Below are 20,125 nucleotides of genomic sequence, written 5' to 3' on the forward strand. Positions count from 1 at the left end.
TCTTTGCAGGCGTCCACGTGTTGTCAGTAAAAGCTGAGGTACACTGGGAAACATCTTTCTAAAACAACCCTCTGTACACACACCTTCGAGAGCGTGTGATGCGGTTGCTGCTGAGAGGAAGCGGTCGTGATTTCCTTATCGTGTCTCTTTGAATCAACGTCTTCACGTTTCGCCAGAAAGACTCCAAACGAGGAGAGAAAAGTACCTGAAAGCAAACGACAAACTTTTTGATTTCAAACGCAGAGCGTGCACGGATACACAGACATGTCTCAGAGGGTGTGTGTGTGTTCACTGAAGGTGTGTGTGTGTTGATGTTACATTAAATCGCATCATCAAATCGCTGATTTATTTTAATTCACAAGACAATTAAATGTTGTTTTAAAGAGAAGTCTACATGAGCGATACGTACAGAATTATTGCATCTTTTATTTGAAGTTGTATTAATGTGCATCTTTTTATATTCTCTCGTTTCTTTTACATCTTTTCTTAATGCATTTACACCTTAATCCGTCCACGTGGAGAAGCATCTGCAGCTTTAACCGGGAGGTGACCCGTGTCCGCTGGTTTCTGATGAATACGCTCACACGGAGCAGAAAAGAACAGGTGGGGAAATCCAGATGCTGAAAAGAAGTCATTTAACTGCTCACTCCACCTGTTGAGGAAGACCATGTGATATGACCAAAAGCTCCAGAACAGCCCCTGATTGGATGTGATGAGAAGAGGTCAAGACTTAAATGTCAATCTCAGCATGTTTTTGTTCCTCTGTCCGTTTTCACCTTTTTATTCTATCGCTACATATTTTAATTTCCGCCGTGTATCAGAGAAAATAAGCTTCTTCTGCATTGACTGAAGAGACGATGACAACTTTTTTCCAACAAAAACATTTTGCGTCTTTATTGAAGGAAATGAAATCCAGACAGGTGACTTTCAAAGTCACAACACCACAAACATAATCACACTCTGCAACACAAGTTTGCATATTCCTACCGATATTTCGTTCTGCAAGACCCTGCCCCAAGAGCTTTGGCAACTTCATTTGTAAACTGAAAAATAAAAATCAAAAAAACAAAAAATTACCCATGTAGCACAAAAAAAGAAGGTGAAAGTGAAAACTAATGAGAAAATGGTTGTCTGTCATGTGTTTCTGGGCGGGAAGGCTCAAGCGGAGGGCAGGGAAAATGGAGAAAGCTCAACTTGGGTTAAAAATCAGTGGTGTTGTATATTTTAAATTACACCTTTCATGCCTGATCCATTCTTCTATCCAACAGTGACATTCCTCCGAGGCCACCTTTTCTCTAAATAACAGAAAAAAAACCTCTTTACTTTATTATTTCCTTATTTCATATTATAATAATAATAATATTTAGATTTTTTTTTAAGTGTACATCATCTCAGCCATGTGTGACATCTTCTTGGGGATGTATAGATAATACTCCATGTAGCCAGAAAGGTCCTCTATCGTGATGTCGTCCACGTAGCCCCGCGCCTGCTCCGAACACGAGCGGGGAGAGCCCGACGACAACGGCGGTGACGGCGAAGGTGACGAAGAAGCGGCGGTGGCGTTACTGTTGGTGCTGAGAGTTCTGGGGGCGCCGTCGTGGCTCGGCAGGCTCGTCTCGCACTCTGAGATGACGTTGCGGAGCCCCGTGAAGGAGTACACCTCCACGCCGTGCCAGCCCTGATGGTGCGACTGGCACTGACATTCAGCCCCCTGCCGGCTCTCCTCCTGGGAATCTGAACTGCTTCTCTGGGCACAGGAGCAGGGCAGGTGGGGGCCGTCTGCAGAGCAGTGGAGCTCGGATAAAGCTCGGAAGTCAGTGGCCTCGACGGGTCCAGATCTCCGAGCTGCTTCCGCTCCAGGATCCGCTCCATCACAGGCACTTTTCTCCGGACCGCCCTCCTCGCTCGACTTGACGTCTCCAGAGCTTTCCCCCTCCTGCCTGGATGATGTCGCAGCAGAAGTGATAGTGTGGATCTCTGGCGAGGAAACCACAGCTCCAATACGTGTTTCATACCCAGCGCAAGATCCAAAAACCAGAGGAGAGATGTGGCCGGGTGTGCCTGAAGAAGAGAGCTCTTTCTGGGCCGGGAGAGCGGCGGAGGAGGCTGTTCTTCCATCGACCGGAGGATGGGGCTCCACGGGCTCAGGCACGACCAGGCGCTGGTGCTTCAGGCAGCCACTAGGGGGCGACAGTGCAGAGGCTGCGGCGGTGCTGCAGTAGGTGAATTTTGGGGGGTGGAGGATGGGGGACTTGGATCTCCGACGCCGCTGGGTTCTGGATGCTCCTCTGGAAGTTTTCCTCATACAGCTAAAGATGGAGACAGAGGAGGAAGACGGGGGAGAGAAAGTGATGGAAAGAAACATTAATAATTTTATTAGAAAAATGATCAAACTACACCTACACTATGGGTCTAATTATTGAAGTTAAGAAGTTTTATGCGAAAACAGATTCCAGATGTTTTTTTGAAGAAACAGTGAAACAACAGAACAACATAAAAAATGTATTTTCTTCCGTTTCTGGTGGGAAACAACAAAACTGCGTCACAGCCGACATCTGGAGAGGAGTGAGAAACACAGCTGGCTGCTGCTAAAATCATTATTACGGATGTGACATTAACCTTCAAAATTCAACATAAACACAGACTAAAGACAACTGCTGTGTGTCGACATTTAAAATGAGGGATCAGAGAGAAAGTCAGAGACAAAATGTTCCTCTTAACTTTACAGTTGGCAGTTAAATCATTGTTTTGAAGCTCTGTATATGCTGTAACACCAGGCCGGTGTTTGGATATCCTGTCTAGAAATCCTCTGGGATAAAAGCTCTATTTTTAAGTGCGGAAAACTCCAGCGTAGTGGGAAGTTTATATTTAACCAGCTTCATTGGATGCGCTCCAAGAGGAAGATTTTGTTAAAATCTATCTGCCATTGTGCACTTTGAGCAGGTGTGCCATGCTTATAAAGAGTTCATAGGTCAGTTTTCAAAAGTCACATTCATGGTACACACCCGTGAGTTTTGATTTCTTAGTGATGTAAGAGACAGCTGACTGAGCAAACTTGTAATTTTTGAACGCTGTCTTTTTTCTCCAAAGCCTGAAAATCAAACCTCCTGTTCACGAGACGACACATCCACCAACTGAGCGGCGAGCACCTAAACCTACCCATGCCAGTTGTCCTTCGGGCAGCTTAGTTTGGGCTTCGCTCCGCTGGTGTCGAGACAAGGTCGCGACGCTCCTCTGGGAGCCAGCGCCTCCGAAACACTCACAGCTCCAGGTACGCTGGGCAGAGGACAGAAATACACACACTTTTAGGAGCTTTATCGCCGCTCACTACGCTACGCATCAAAACACAGACACACAAACACACAGACACACACACATCGCCTACATAAATAAAGATGAGCAGTGATGTTGCTATGGTTACTGTGGATCTACCATGACACAGGGTTCAAAGACACTTTGGCCGAAAGGATTTTCAAGATTATTCTCAAGACATCTCAAAATGAGTCTGGCTGACCTGAATGCCTCAAAGCTTTGACCGTAACCATGGTAACCGACGTCCATTATTATATATGCATTACCACAAAAATCTCAAATAGTCCAAGAAATAAGAAACTAACATTCTTCATCATGCATCAACATGAATCATTATTAGTTATTCTGAGACAAGGACATTTAATCTCAAAGTTCTCATCTAATATTATTTTGTATTTTCAGTGAAAATGAAATGCAAAAATGATTCATATTGCAGTTTCTGCCAAAATAATCTCAGTGTTTTTCTTTGCATATCGTTCAGCCCTACATCATAGAAGACAGAGAGAAATTTCCACATTTTAGTAGCTGAAAACATTTAATTTCACAAATCTTTTTGTTAAACTATTAGTAAAATGATTACCCCATAATCAGAATTAATGTTCTGTTGAGCAATGAAATGATTACTCAACTTATTGTTTCCCTGTGGAGCCTGCAACCCAGACGTCACTCCGGGGGAACGCAATGTTTAACTGTGATTACTGTGGTGTGTATGATCATTTCACTGGTTATGTTAAAAATATTTATGAAGCTATTTTCCATGACTTTTGGCTTTTCACTTTTTCCCCAAAACTTTTCTGAGTCTGGAAATACTTATTTTCCAATTCCTTGACTCTTCCAGGTTTTTTATGATTGTAAAAACCCTGATGAATCCACTAGCCAGTGTGTACAGCATGAGGTACCATCAAACTAGAATTTCAAAAGTACCATTACAATGGCAGAAACAAGACTCAAGAAAGCAGTGGCACAGTCATTGCTACAGTTATCTGTTATTTACCTCTCAGCATCGACCCTCAGCTTCTTAAACGCCGTCTGCAGTGTTTCCTCTTCACAGTCCTTCCCTCCTGCCTCCATGGTGGGAGGAGGCCGCTCTGACCAGCCACCCAGCTAAAACACAAACACACAACAGCATTTCAGCACTGAAATGATACACAATTATACAGTTGTGAGCTATTAGTTGTCTTCTGGGCATCTGAATCATTGAAGTTTCTGTAACACATGGCCCAAGTATTAAGGTAGTTAGAGACATCCCTGTAAGGAAGGATTAACAGACTAAATCACTGGTAATTTCAAATGAATCGGTACCTCGATTAATCGATTAATAATTTGGTTTAAATAATGTCAGAAAATTGTAAAAAAGGTCATCCTCGTCTGACCAACACTCCAAAGACCAAAGATACCTCCATTTACAATCATAGAAAACTAAAGAAACCAGTAAATCTTCACACCTGAGTAGCTGGCCCTTTTTAAATTACTCTAACTGGTTAATTGATTGTCAGAACAGTTGCCAATCAATTTTCTGTCCATTGACTTGCTGATTATTTGACTAATACTTGCTGGTCTAATAAAGATGGTGTCGGACATACTGATTAACAATTTGCTGATGTATCATTGCCCAACATGTTGGCCAAAAGCCACAGCCAATTCTGTTTACCACACATCCTGTGAATGACAAGCTGATGGTGTGACTAACTTTTTCTAGAGCCAAAAAACACAAGATGTGAAATAAATTGTGACTCGACAATTGTGTATGTTTGTACGGACTGTTATTATCCAGGGCTGCAACTAACAATCATTTCATTATTGATTAATGTGTTGTTTATAGATTTGCTTACTATCAAAGAAGACACCAAGAAATACACCAATAATCTAATAGAGGAGTAGAGCTGCAAGGATGAATCGATTCATCAATTGATAGACAATTGTTTGAATAGTTGATTAATCATTTCAGTAATTTTTTTAAACAAAAAATGTCAAACTTATCTAACGGTTACATCATCTCAAATGTAAGGATTTCATGCTCATCTTTATCACATGTGACTGTATGTTGTTTTTATCTGTGGGTCTTGGGCAGTTGGTTCAAATAAAATAAGACATTTGAATACATCTCTTTGGGCTGTGGTAATTTATAATCGTCATTTTTTTTGACGATTTACTTACATTATATAAAGAAAGAGATTAATCGAAAAATTAATCGGTAGATTACTCGATAATAACAATAATCGTTACTTGCAAACCTAGCTGAGAGTTAAGACCCACGTTTACATGAACTGTTACAATTATCCCCAATAATCCCCCAACAAAACCTCATCGACAGGATTCAGAACCACCGTTTGTAAACAGGGAATTTCACAACCTCTCCCACCCTCTTCGCTAATGCTAGCAAGGCACTTTGGCTGCTAAGCTAACAGGCTAGCTGTCCGCGGGACGTCGTTTTAAACGGTTGTAAACATTTTGGAAACCTCCTCACACAGGTGATACTCACGGTTCAGGATATCCTGGTCGCAGTGAAGAGAGAGATATACCCAGGGCATAAAGTGATTTTCCCTCACAAACAGGCCCTCAGATGTTGAGTAGCCAGAAAGGCTATCGACAAGCTAAGGCAAGCTGAAGGGACCGAGTGGCTAGCTCGAGAGGCTAGCTCTGAGCAACTGTCTGTCTCCGCTAAAAAAAAAAAACACGACCTGTGCCTTTAGGAAAAAGACTGAGCACGGATGGCTAGACTCGTCTCACGAAATCACTCACGAATTAATATCAGCTGTGAAAAAAAACAGGGATGAACTGCGCAGATGTTGAGGCCCGATTCCTGAGTTTTCTCCGTGATATCCCTTGTTTACAGTCGAAACAGTCGCAGTGACTCTGCAACAACGCGCAGCGCTGCTGACGTCACCAGCCCAAAAAAACCCACACTGACGTCACTCTCCGCCGCTCACAAAATATGAATTTATCATTATATTTCACACAGCACCTAAAACCAGACCACGGTTTATCATTATAACTTTAAATGCTTTCCACAGTGATGTTTCAGATATACTTTGTAGGCCAAAGACATTTAGTCTAAATGGGGAACAGAGTATTACGTCACTGTTATATAACAGGCATCCAGACAGCCTTGTGCTGTGGAGAACAAAGCTTGGCACAGAAAATTAGATCCATATGAGAACTTCTCTGCTCGCAGAGGCATTTTTCTGCCAACACACACTCACAGAAATATAAACATAGTCTATCAACCTGCATACCATTGACAATAAACTAACAAATCAGAGGTAGATTTGTTTTCACAGCCATTCCACACAGAAACGTACAGACATACACACTACACTAAATATACACTTGGACACACCTACACATATAGATTAATGTTCCTGCCTGTATCCCACCTCACCCTTACATGTATGCACTCACACAAAGGGTATTTTATGTTTATCACGTTTTTTTAATGTGAAAGCTTAATCTGAAAATTTGTGAGAACACTTTATCTGCCAAGCAAATGTAAAAAGTACAATATTTGCATGTAAAAATATTAAATGCATCTTATACTCTTACATCTGCTCCACCTCTGCTCTCCTTTCCTCCTCTTTTCTTCAATCCTATCATTTCAACACATCTCCATCTCCTGTATATGGAGGTAGATTTGTCTCAATGATATATGTATGAACAGATTTACAATCGGTGAGTAAATGTGTAATCTGTAAATATAAAACACTTGATCTAATCTGATTCTATCCTGCATCTAAGGGAAGGGCTGGCATGGGGAAATAGCAGGAAATTAAGACATTTAGGCTGAACGCCAGAACAGTAATCGGCCGTGCAGCAAGTGTGGTGGACTTCAGGCCTGGTTGTTGGTTGTTGGGACTACCACTTCAGCCGGATCTGAGCCCGGCCGAGTCTTTGCCAGGATAATTTGAATAACAGAATAAAAAAAGTAAACTGGGGGAAAAACAAACGCGGGTACTTTTCATACTTACTTGAAACGGAGCGTGCAGGGAAAACCCGGAGCAAGCGCACAGAGACCTAAGTTTACGGACTGAATTCACTTTCTCAGCAAAGCAATTCATTTCTAGATGCTTCACGTGAACAGTGCCATGTTTACCTACCAGAATGTAAAACAGACAGCGCTGTAATCTTTCTATTATTATGTCCAGTCCATTTATATAAATGAAAGTAGACTGAAGAACAGAAACACCTGTGTATAATGCAACACAGCTCCAAACACTAGGCCTTCATTCTCCACAATGATCAGCTGAATCAACAATTGTCTAAAATAATTGAAATACAAACTGAACATTATAACCTTCATGAAGGAGGATTTATTACAGATGTGTTTTATTACACTACAGCAGTTTTATCTGGATGTTCCTAATAAATTGCCATCTGAGTGTATATTATTAATTATGAGTTGTAAGCACAGACTGCAAAGTGCCGGAAGTAATTGGTGCATTTTTGTGCTGTTCTCACCTGTGAACTGATTCACCTGGGCGCCTAAAGATGCTCTTTGATTTAATAGTTTCATCATATATTATCACCATATGACATGTTTTACCCTTCTCCTTTTAAAATGTAACACGTTTACTCAGAGACATTTCAACTGACTTACTTTGTACTTTTATATGAGAACATTTTTACACTGTGGTTTTATTTCTACTGTAGATAAATGTGTTTTGGTTAGTGGTTGTTCACCTTACATGCCGCAGTCAGTGTAGTGTCTCATCTCCAGTGTCTGCAGTTTCAGTTACTGGTAGAGTTTATTGCTGCTTTATCTAAACAGTTCCTGTTGTTTTCTTCACCACAGTGTCAACAGCTATTTGCTGTACATGTAAACTTACAGTAGTTCTGCTCCAGCCCTCACAGCTCTCTGCTCCTTTTAGCAACTTTCAGTAATTCAGCTGCTAATCAAATGTGCTAGTTACTTTAGCTTAGCAATTGGCACTAGCTTTTCTCTCTCTCTCTCTCTCTCTTCTATCACTTGAATCAACAGGTGAACTTGTTCATCAGAGTGTGGTGTTGTTGTAACTTAAGTGTAGAGGACTGTGATGTTTATTACAACTTCATGATGTCTGCTGTCTTACCTTGGATACACAGCTCAGCTCCATCACCGCAGCTGCTCTAGTTTGTGACTGTCTGTCTGCCTTCAGCATTAATAGGCTAGTTCTCGTGACGTGTAACCAATCAGATGGTGCTGTGGGCGGGACACTGCGACACAAACTTGTTTGAGTTTACTGTCAGATCTCCTGACAAGTTATTGTAAATTGCTAAAGTGCAAGGTTCTGTCACAAAACTATGTCGTTACGTATCCTTGGGCATTTTTAAGTGGTTCTACGGAAATTCTGGAGCTTTCATAGCGAGTACACGATCTATACCTTCATATCATGTAAATGTAAAAACGTGCATTAGCATTAGCAGCTAGCCTTCTGGCATTGTACATTGATGAATGAATTAAATTATTTCAACATAAGACTGCAAAATAACAAAATGTAAAAAACAACAAAAAAAGAAACAAACATACAGTGCATTTAGAAAGTATTCAAACTGATTGATCTGTCAAACAGACATCTCTTGTGTAATGTATTATGTACACCATTTCATGCTCATCTTTATCACATGTGACTATATGCTGTATGCATGTTTTCCATGCATGATCACTCATTTTGAATGCAGGACTTATATTTGTAGCAAAGTATTTTTAAATTTAAAGTAGATCCTGACTTGTGGTCATAATTGGACTCAAACACGTTGAAACTTAATGATTATGACCATTTGCTTTACAGTTACTGTTTTTCCCTCCCTACATGCAAATACAAGATGAGGGGCACGAAGAGGTTGTGGACCAATCAGACGGCGCCAACTGGACGTTGCTCCCGGAATGTTCTTCCTCCGTCCAATCGGAGGAGAATGCGTGTAAGAACACGGAAACAATCGCACTTTTTGACCAATAGGGTGCCGGCGTAGTATGACGTGGCACCGGAAAGCCCGTACAATCATTACACTTTACCGGCGTCCGTAGTGTAGCGGCGGCGACTCATGAGACACACGCAGGGAACTGTTCTCCTTTAGCCGCGGTTTAAACGTACATCCAGCTGAGTTACTCCTGTCGAAATGTTGTGTTTAAGCGGGTTGTCGGTGGCGCTTGCTCTCGCTCTGGTGCCGGGTCCCGCTGAAGCCCTGAAAGAGGGAGAGTGTGAAGGTAGGTCTGACTGTTAGCTTTCAGTTAGCTACAGCATCAGCTGAATGGCTGCCTCCTTTCACTACCAGCAACTTTTCAGATGTTACAATGAGGAGAAATAATCCCACCGCACACCCCTGGAGGTGTGTGTGCGGTGTAGGGGCAGCTGCTGGTGGTGGGACGTGGATTTAAGGCGTAGTGTGTGGTGTGTTCATGTGATGCTGACAGACTGGGAAAAGCTAACATTACCAATTTTCTGACTTTTGGCATAAAATCGTTGATGGTCACAGAGTCAGACTGAGCCGGGACTAAGACTAGACTCCACCAAAACCCACCTGAAAATACACCACCACCACAAAGACCCAACCCTAGCTCTAGTTAAAGTCTCTCATGTGTTGCAGTCAGAGCTAAACATCAATTGAAGATGTCAAATCTTTTAAGGTAACGTAACAGCATAGAAATACTGTTACACATCAAAGTCCTGCATTCAAAATGTTAAAAAGTACATAAGTAGTAGCCTCAAAATATACTTGTATTACCAAAAGTAAATGTACTCATTATGCAAATTGGCCAATTTCAGAGTTGTATATATTATATTATTGTTGATCGTCACTAATTAAATGATTATTTCATTATTTGATCAACAGAAATTTAATCTGCCACTATTTTGATAATTGACTGTTTTTGGTCATTTGCTGGAACCACACCGACTGTTGTAGATCAATCCACTTGGTACACAAAATAAAATGTATCTCTTGCTGCTCTCTTTTGTGCTGATGTCAAACCAAATGATGTTTTCCCTACAGTGCTTGCCTCTGGAAAAAGTTGTTTACTATGTGTTTTCCTCTCTGTTCCAGTGTGTGTGACCTTCCTTGGGAGGTTTTACCAGTCACTAAAAGACAACGATGTAAGGTTCAACAGCGCAGACATTGAGAAGGCCATCATCAAGAGCTGCAAAGATGTTAAAGGCAAAGAAAACCGCTTTGTGAGTAAACTACAGACTTGGATTAGTAGTTGTAAGTTAGATTTAATTAAACTAAATTGTGTGTTATTTAACAAGGTGCAAAAATGTGAAGGGAATAAATGTTTTATGGTCACCCTTGACAGTAAGTGCTGATGTGGCAGGTGTTAAACTGCTGATGCCCAAATAAAGTATGAGTTTGTGTTTTTAGCAGCAGGGTGGTGTCCACAAAAAGCTGCTCTACACAGATGAAACTTTACCTCCAGATGATGTTATCTGATGAACCTGTTGTTTTATTTTTCCACCAAGAATAAATGTTGTCATTCAGAAAAGGTAAAAAATAACAGTACTCCAAGATTTTGCTTCTATGTTCATGTGATGTGGCTAAATGTTTTTTTCATCCACACATGACATGTGATAAGAGATTATGATCCACATTTTTGTTTTTTATGATTTCCAGGAGGAACTGTACTAGTGGTCAAATAGTCAGTAAGAGTAGTAGTAGTATTAGCTTGGCATGCTATTTTAAGAGCAAGCATTAAATCAAAATGCAATCATACAGTGAATGGTGTACAACAGCATCAAGCAAGTGAAATGGATTTAGGCTGAATATAGCTGCATGTGAGTGAACTACATTGACACTGTGATTCGTAGATGTGCGTAAGCGCCGTATGAACTTGTTAGACAACTTTCTCATCAGGGCGTTAAAAGTTTAATTGGTCACAAATATCTTTCTCGCATCTCTGGCAGATAAATGTTCCGAAAGCAGTAGATCCTAAAGATAGCTTTCTGACCATTTGAAAAAAAGATGCTTGCTGCGGGTGAATAACCTACATATCCTGGAAATGTAGTGAGAGAAATGCTCTTCACGGTGGTCTTCCTCCATCACTGGTAGCTGCACGGGTCATCGGTAGAGCAGAAATCACTGTATGTATTGTTGAATGTTGGCCTCACCCCTGCAGAGTAGATGTTTCACACTCGCTGAGCCAGTTTCACTCAGGCTTAGTTGAACCTAAACACTTGTGCTTACTCCCACTCCATCTACAAAAATCCAAACATGCAGTTTTTGGCTGCCTGGCTTCGCTGGTTGTTCTATCTCTTGTGCAAATAAAGCAAAGCTTGAAGCGGCTACAGTATAATCAATACGAATATATTAACAATAGATCACATGACCACTTGTACTTGAAAGACGTCGCTGATGTTTTATGGATATTTTGGTTTTAAAGCTTTAATTTATGGAGGCATCTTGTTTTACACATGGATCCATCTAATTGTGCAGTGGACTGGATTTTTTAGATTGCTCTGGTTTTCGTTGCCTCCCCTCACTCTTCTTCTGCAGATCAAGCTGGTGTAGGTCTGCTTCTTTCACACCCTAACCGGTCTGGTTAACGCTTGTCAAGCTGCTAGTCGGGAAAGTTCAGGGATTTGCTCTGATCAGTCAGAAAGTGAGAAGGAGTCAGTGTGGGCTGTGTTCAGTCCCCCCCCATAAAAAGTGAATGAAACATAGCAAGCACACATGTAACTGTCCTATTATACTGTATCCAGGATAAAATTCTTTGTCTCTTTATCACTGTTTATATGAACATGCAGCTAAAACTAATGCAGCCTAATCCAACAGTCGTGCAGTAAATCCTCCTTCATGGTGGTTTATAATGTACAGAGGTGTTGATTCACCTGTGTGATTATGTTCAAAATATGCTGCATCTTACTAAGAGGCGTTTCTAATATTATGTCCAACCCATTTATATCAAGGAATGTTGAGTGAATGACGCAGATTGAAAAAATAAAAGATGGCTTCCTAAACAGTTCACAGTCAAGCGACTGATTTCTTAGAAGTTTAGCTTTTGGAATCTAGCGTCATAAAAATCCAGAAACCCTGTTTTTCAATCCAGTCGAGTCTGGATCGGATCTGGTTGTTCGGCTTTCACACCCGCAGAGTGAACCGGACTAAAATGGCAAACGCACCAGAGTGTGTTGAACCAAACAGGTGAGGTGTGAAAGCAGCGGACGTCTCGCGCTGTGAAGCAGAAAGCCACTGAGATACATTCTTAACCCGGTAAAACAAGATTTCTTTTTTGTTTTTCTTGTTCCACATGTGCAGTGTTACTACATCGGGGCAACAAGTGACGCAGCCACCAAGATAATCAACGAGGTTTCCAAACCGCTGAGCTACCACGTCCCGGTGGAGAAGATCTGTGAGAAACTGAAGAAGAAGGACAGTCAGATCTGTGAACTGAAATACGGTAAGAATCCTTTAAAAACACTTCCCTAAACACTAAGCTCCAGCTACACAAACTCTCCGTCAGATCAAATATTAAACGTCCTGAACAAACCTCCAGTTTGGGTGAATGCGGCTCGTTTTGTTCCATGATTTGACGCAGAGAGCTGCAAAACAAATGAATCTGTGCTGGAGGAATGATCAAAGTTTAATTACTGCAGAGATTTTTGCTTGTGGCAAACTTAAATCATCTCCACTTCAAAGCTGTATTGTGTCTGTATCTGTGAGCTTGTCAGGAAGTCAGAAAATTCAACTTCAGCTGAGAAGCTTTAATAAGCTCGTAGCGGTCAGTGCACAACTCCATCTCCTGCAGCCGCTAACAGCCTCCGACTCCTCTGGAGTTTTATTAAATATTGGTCGAGACAGGATTCATTTCCTCAGTCTAAGCACATTAAATGATTTTACTCTGAGCGTCTTTGGCTGGGGAGAAACTACAGGGATAACTTAGAAATCTACAAGAGACCGTGTCCTTGTGGTGATTGTCTGTCTCTCTTGTGTGTCGCATGTAGACAAACAACTGGACCTGACCACAGTGGACCTCAAGAAGCTCAAAGTGAAGGACCTGAAGAAGATTCTGGAGGAGTGGGGCGAGTCCTGTAAAGGATGCGCCGAAAAGTCCGACTTCATCCGCAAAATCACAGAGCTCATGCCCAAGTACGCCCCCGCAGCCGCCAAGGCACGGACAGAACTGTAACTGTACAAACACAAACAACAACAACAACAACAACAACAACACAAACAACTCTGGACTTGACTCGGACCAGACTGGTATCCAGTGAGGAGGACCAGGAGCGGAGGAGGGGAGTTTAGTCTGATATGTTTGTTTATTTTATTTTATTTTATTTTTTGAGGGTATACACTCATCAGGTAATTCAGAAGCATAGATGTTAGTGTATACACATAAAGCTGAAGTCCCATACTATACTTTGTGTGAAGGGATGAACAGTGTTTTGCTGTCATGGGATGCAATGTTGAGAATTAATTCATAACACAGATTACAGGGGGGGATTGGTGGAACGGTTGGAGGTTTTCTGCTTGTGTAGTCGATACGTTTCACATCACGAGGTTTAGATAAGTGGCTGTATTCTCCATCAGTGACAGCATCCTCAAATTGGAGGTGAGAGTTTCTGCTGGAATGCACCCCAGCAGAACCTGTTTGTTGTCCGCTGCGCTGCCCAGGATCTCCCACTCGATCCAGGATTCGAATCGGTTGAGAAAACCCGCCTCTCCCAGCGCCACCCTGACACCCAATAGGATCTTAATACCAGGATTGCTGTTTGAAAAGTCGTCATGTTTTGATGAATGTGTTAGGCCTCCTGTAATATTGCTCAACTTAACTTCAGTTTCCATGACGTCCTGTGGAGGAGGATGTGCGCTGCGTCCCACCCATACCAAGACTTAAAGGAATAGTTTGACATTTTGGGAAATGGACTTATTTCGTTCGCTCGTTAAATGTGGGTTAGCTTATCTTAGCATAAAGATTGTTTCTGTCTGAAGGTAACAAAATCCACCTTTTAAAACTCATTAATTAACAGGTTTTGGACCAAAAACGTGCAGTGAATGAGCAAACTTCCCACAATGTCAAACCTTTGCTTCAAGGCCTGAGTTAATGTCTGATTGAGACATTCAGATCTCCAATACTTTTGCCCCTTATTACCTCCACTGAAGTCTCTTTGTTTCAGTTTCCTGTTTCCAAAGTCGCCCATATTCCAACCCAGAGTCACAGTCAAACAAAAGTGCAGTTATTAAAAAAAGTGAAAACAACTTGGTTTTTTTTGTTTGTTTGTTTGTTTGTTTTTTTTCTCTCATTTGTGCCATTTGTTTGACTGACAGCACTTTATGCTTTATGGCCTCGTCAGTAATTCACAATGACTTCAATTTCATTTTTATGGAAATGGCCCTGAATATTCAACACTGCAATTATTATTATTATTATTATTATTATTATTTTTTAACCAGAAATAGCAAATAATCTGCTTCTGTTCAGTCAGCAGAGATAATGTAGTGAGAGAAACATTAATTTAGTCAATTTGTGGGGAAATAATAGACTTGTTCGGGGTGTAGATTAAAGTGGATTAAAGGATTAAAGAGGCAATAAGAAAGGACCAGTGGACATTTAAACCACAGAGGACGTGGAGTATGGGTGACTTTGTTGGTGTTTGACACAGGGACGTACACCAGAGTTTCCACTGTCAGCAAAGTAAGAAATATTTAAAGAGGATTTTTGTTAAAGATTAACCTTCTACATCCTTCATTTCTAAAACTTGATTGTTGGTTTCCTGCTTTGTTTTGTTTTTTTTAGGGGTGGGGGGATTCATTTTACTGATTTCATTACAGATGTTTTCTGTACTGCAGCTATTAAGTGTAGTGAACATTGTAACTCATGAAATACTTTACCCCTCAGCCCTTCCTGTTGGGATCACCTGTAGTATATGATCCAATCAGGAATTGGATCATAGGATTGTTGAAATTTAAAATAAATAAAAAAATGTGTTTGTGGGTGAAGCAATGTTTAAGATTTGATCCCACTCACCTACACCTATGTCACCAATTCAGCTGTGCAAAAATATTTATGCTTCCTGAACACAGGGAAACAACTATATACTGTATATTTTTCTTTCACTTGTTGCAGTGAAAGTGAAGCGGCCTCCCATCACTGGCTCTCCCACACCCCTGGACTTGTCTTTCAGAAGGGATTGATATTTTATTGTTTGATGTAAGTGAATGGCAGGTACTTAGGAAAATGACTTGATAAAAAAAAAGATACTTGATAAGACTTGATGTGGGAAATGAAAACTTAAAATATGCTGTTGTTTCACGTTTGACCTTTCATGTAAGGCCCAGTCATTTGTTACAACTGTGCTATTCTACTTTTTCATTAAAATATGAAAAACTCCATCTGGAGCAGAGGATGCTTTGATTTCCTGAGACGTTTCAGTTGTGTGGCAGGAGTTCATTTCAAATAGTTTAAACTAATATTTGAAGGGAACATCTGGCATTTAGATTGTGCAGTCATATACTGTGTTATAATGGTTAAAATATACATATATAAACCTGATTTGCCCGTAGGAATACAGTATGTAAATAAATAAAAAACTCAAATAGAAGCAATATAACATTAAATGTTTGCCATGTTTTAATGGGCCACAAACTTACAAACCATGGCGACCATTACAGAACAATGATAATATGAAACTTACAAATAGTCATCACAAATAGATCTTAAATGTTAGTTATAAAATTTCCTGAAGGAGTGTGGTGCTGTGGCACCAAAGTGGATCAGACAATAAACTGGACTATAAACGGAATATTTCATTAGTCATATAATCTAGATGTGAGTGAATGCAGACCTGTAACAAAGACTGAGAAAAATTTTTATAAAAATAAAAGAAATTGTGCACAGAAGAAAAGCTGTTCTTGGCCTGAAAACTGCAATATGTGCAGTGGTGGAAAGTAACTAAGAACATCTACTCAAGTACCATACTTAAGTACAATCATGACGTACTTGTACTTATTTTATTTTATACTTCTATACCACAACATTTCAGTGAAAATGAATTATGAATTCATATTTTTCATAAGTCATATATTTAACTATAATTTATTATTGCAGATAATATGTCTTTAATTTTACTTAAGTAACTTTTTTTAAGGCAGATCTTTTACTTGTAGTATTTTTTTTATTTAGTAAAATATTTTTAAATTGTAGTTTTGCTTCTCCTACTTCAGTGAATGATCTCAGTACTTTCACCATTGAATATCTCTGAATTTAAATGACATTAAAACAGCATATTCAGCTTGAACAGTAAATTAATCCATAAAACCAACATAAAACCACCCACATTAACACCATCTATTTACTTTGAAACATTTTTTTCTCTTTATATCCTATTGTTTTACCAACTTCATTTGTTTCATACAAAGTTAACATAACCATGAAGGACAAACAAGTAAAAAGGTGAATTGATTAAGGTATTTTAGATTGATGCCTTTTTTTCCCCCTTTATGTTTTTCCATATAATTCTTCAAAGTAATGTCTCATTTTGCCCTATGGATATAAAACTAGGCATTTAAAATAAGAAGATTTAAAATAATTCATGTTTATTTTATTTAGAAAAAACAAACATTTTAATTTAATCCTGGTCACGCAGCATTTAAAGTACATGTTTCACAACTAAATTGATAATGAGAAATATTTACATATTTATAAAACAAATGTAAAATTGTTTCTGTTCATCCTAAAATGTATTGGTGCCCAAAACAAAAGCGTGACACGTCATGACGGCCGCCGGAGTCACGTCACCTCAGTCCCCGCCCTCCACAGGGAAAGCGCACATTCCTATTGTCCAAGATGGCGGCGTTGGTGCAGGTCCTCTGATGCTGACATGTTTTTAAACGAGTTTATCCCTTTTTTTCGACATATATGCAAATACTCAGCGTTTGGAGCGGGAGCGTTTCTTCACCGAAGCTGTCGTCTGCTACGTTATTTTTGCTAACACCGCAGAAATTCGCTCCCCGGGCCGGATTCCCGTTGCAGGCACCGAAAAGTTTGAGCTCCATCATCCTTTGAAAATGAAGAGGCAGGCCGGGAGAGAGACTAGTCCGTCCAGGGCCATCGCCAAACGGATACGGGAGAGGGAGCGAGAGAGTGCGCGGAGGGAGGAGCTGCCGCCGCCGCCGCCGCTGGCTCTGCTGCTGGCGGACAGTCGGGGATATCACCGACGGAGCCGAAGCAGGGAGCGGGAGAAGCCGCGGCTCAGGGAGGAGCGGGCGGCCGCCTTGGAGCTCCACCACCGACATGAGCTCAGCCTCCTCGGTCGTCCGCCGCTACGGACAACGGCTGCGGCTGCGGCGGCGGCGGAGCTCCCTGCCGCCAGGCCGGGCACACTGGAGTACAAAACGCTGCTCATCAGCAACCTCGGCTCGCAGGTCTCGGACGAGGACGTGGAGGACGCGCTGTTTCATGAGTTCAAAAAGTTCGGGGACGTGAGCGTGAAGCTGTCGCACACCCCGGAGCTGGGCCGGATCGCCTACGTGAATTTTCGGCACCCGGAGGACGCCAAGGAGGCCAGGCACGCCAAATCCTCCAGGTTAGTGCTGGGCGATCGACAGCTCAAAATCGAACCCATGTACGTTAGGAGGCGGAGTGTCACGCCGCCAGACGTTGGTTATTTACCTCTGCACGCGCCGTACCCCTACAGACAGCGCTCCCTCTCCCCGCCGGGGCCAGGTGTGAGCAACATCAGAGACATCAGAGCGAGACATTACGCCTTGGAGACCCTGGGTCTGAGCAGAGAGAGGGAGAGGCTGTTGGATTATTATGGTATGCTGGATGAGAGGGGTCGGCCCTATGGCTTCCCTCCGATGCCAGTGGTGGAGGATTTAAAACCCGAGGATGATCAGAGGGCGACCAGTAACCTGTTTATTGGGAATCTGGATGGTAATGTTACAGAAGCAGAACTGAGGAGGGGCTTTGACAAGTACGGGATCATTGAGGATGTTGTGATTAAACGCCCAGCTCGTGGACAGGGTGGGGCATATGCTTTTGTGAAGTTTCAGAACCTGGACATGGCCCACCGGGCCAAAGTGGCCATGCAGGGACGGCTGATCGGTGGCAACCCGATAAAGATTGGCTATGGGAAAGCCAACCCTACCACGCGGCTTTGGGTGGGGGGTCTTGGGCCTGGGAACTCCCTCGCTGCTCTCGCTCGGGAGTTTGACCGGTTTGGAAGCATAAGGAATATCGACTACGTGAAGGGGGACAGTTTTGCTTACATTCAATATGAAAGTCTGGACGCTGCACAAGCCGCCTGCACCCAGATGAGGGGTTTTCCTTTAGGTGGCCCAGAGCGGCGACTGAGGGTGGACTTTGCTAAAGTTGAGGAAAGCCCCTCTCGGCCATTTCCACCTGGCTACCAGCCTCCTGTTGCACTCCCCTCCCACTACGACCTCCTCGGGGAGGCCTACAGCCGCCATCGCAGCTTGGAGCGAGAGCTGAGGGGAGCCAGGGACCGCTCATCGCCGCCCTCCCACAGCGTCCTCTCCCAGAGGGAAAGAGAAAGGGCCGTGCTGGAGAGAGACTACCCCACTAGTCCAACCCGTAGCCTGGAGAGGAGAGCGGGAGGGGTGGAGGCGTTCGGGAGGAGTGGGAGAGCGGCGAGGAGCCGCAGCAGGAGCAGGGAGCGATGGCTGAAGGAGAGGGAGGAGAGGAGGAACAGGAGGAGGAGCCGGAGCAGGAGTCTGTCCGCTGATAGGCAGACAGAGGAGAGGGAGAGAGAGAGGGAGAAGGAGAGGGGGAGGTCGAGGGTTCGGGCTCCGGCTCCGGGAGGGGTCGTCTCTCCTGACGTGAGCCCCGACCGAGCGCGGGTCCGAGCCCCCGACTCCACCACCGAGCCAAGAGACCACTCCCCTGACAGCGGTGTAGCTGGACGCCACTCTGCCACCAATGAAGAAGATCCACTGCCTGGCCGCCACCACAGCAAGAGGTCCTCCAGCGTACACCTCAACAACCATCACCATCGAAACAGCGAGGTCATCGCCGCCAGCTCCCCCGCCATCCACACGGACACGCACACCTCCTCCCCTCCGAGCACGCTGTCGGAGTTCGCCCAGGCGTCTCTCTCCAAAACGTGGCACGGCTTCTTCGCTCTGAAGAACAGCAGCTTCCCCACAGACCTGTACCTGCTGGAGGGGGGGCCCTCGTTCTTCAACACGGTGATGAAGGACACTCTGAAGCTGCAGAGCCAGAACCAACCCAGCCAGCTGAAGATCGCCCAGCGGCTCCGCATGGACCAGACCCGCCTCGACGAGGTGTCCCGTCGCATTAAACTGGGGCGGCCCAACGGGTACGCCATCCTGTTGGCTCTCCAGGGCCCCATCGACCGCCAGGCCCCCGCTCCCGAGCCGGGACTGCAGGTGCGCTTGCTCCGCCACCTGGTGACCTATCTGCGGAACAAGGAGGCAGCGGGAGTGGTGAGCCTCCCCGCTGCAAAAGAGGGCGGGCCTGGGGCGATGCTGTACGCCTTCCCCCCTGGAGATTTCTCGCAACAGTACCTGCAGGCCGCCAAAAGGACTGTGGGTAATCTGGACGAGGAGCACATGGTGATTGTGATCGTCACGGATACTAACTGATTATTACACTGAAGAGTACACACATGTACAGACGCTTGTGAAGGCATGCACACACACACCGAGCGAGACTCGCCCGGTGACTACAGATACTTCCATGTTTTTAGAAAGAAGCATTTTATTGTTTTATTCAGTGTCTTATAAATGAAACACAGCAAATTACACTACATCTCTTTTACTCTCTCTTCCTCTTTTATTACTTTACTTCTCCCTTTCTCCGAAGCTGAATTATTGTCACGTTCACAGGCAGATAGGATCTTGAGATTTGGATTTCTGAGGGGGGGTG

At 43.1% G+C, this 20,125-nt stretch overlaps 3 protein-coding genes across 3 annotated transcripts; 2 read left to right on the forward strand and 1 right to left on the reverse strand.

Moving 5' to 3' along the window:
• Positions 1 to 865: 865 nt before the first annotated feature.
• On the reverse strand, positions 866 to 6,181 carry oser1 (oxidative stress responsive serine-rich 1). Its single transcript, XM_023393267.2, has 4 exons — positions 5,795 to 6,181; positions 4,307 to 4,416; positions 3,160 to 3,276; positions 866 to 2,309 (listed from the first exon to the last, which is right to left on the reverse strand). The coding sequence occupies exons 2-4, from the start codon at positions 4,381 to 4,383 to the stop codon at positions 1,376 to 1,378; spliced, it is 1,128 nt and encodes a 375-aa protein (XP_023249035.1). The 5' UTR covers positions 4,384 to 4,416; positions 5,795 to 6,181; the 3' UTR covers positions 866 to 1,375.
• A 3,115-nt stretch (positions 6,182 to 9,296) lies between these two features.
• Positions 9,297 to 15,609, forward strand: manf (mesencephalic astrocyte-derived neurotrophic factor). Its single transcript, XM_023393265.2, has 4 exons — positions 9,297 to 9,493; positions 10,330 to 10,457; positions 12,535 to 12,676; positions 13,221 to 15,609. Exons 1-4 carry the CDS (start codon positions 9,406 to 9,408, stop codon positions 13,403 to 13,405), a joined length of 543 nt encoding a protein of 180 aa, XP_023249033.1. The 5' UTR covers positions 9,297 to 9,405; the 3' UTR covers positions 13,406 to 15,609.
• A 1,447-nt stretch (positions 15,610 to 17,056) lies between these two features.
• On the forward strand, positions 17,057 to 20,116 carry rbm15b (RNA binding motif protein 15B). The gene has a single exon (XM_023393259.2). The coding sequence runs from the start codon at positions 17,284 to 17,286 to the stop codon at positions 19,840 to 19,842; it is 2,559 nt and encodes an 852-aa protein (XP_023249027.1). The 5' UTR covers positions 17,057 to 17,283; the 3' UTR covers positions 19,843 to 20,116.
• The last annotated feature ends 9 nt before the right edge of the window (positions 20,117 to 20,125 follow it).

This window comes from Seriola lalandi, unplaced genomic scaffold, assembly GCF_002814215.2.
Source record: "Seriola lalandi dorsalis isolate HSWRI2012SDOR001 ecotype SW California unplaced genomic scaffold, Sedor1 jcf7180002054932, whole genome shotgun sequence".
Taxonomy (NCBI): domain Eukaryota; kingdom Metazoa; phylum Chordata; class Actinopteri; order Carangiformes; family Carangidae; genus Seriola; species Seriola lalandi.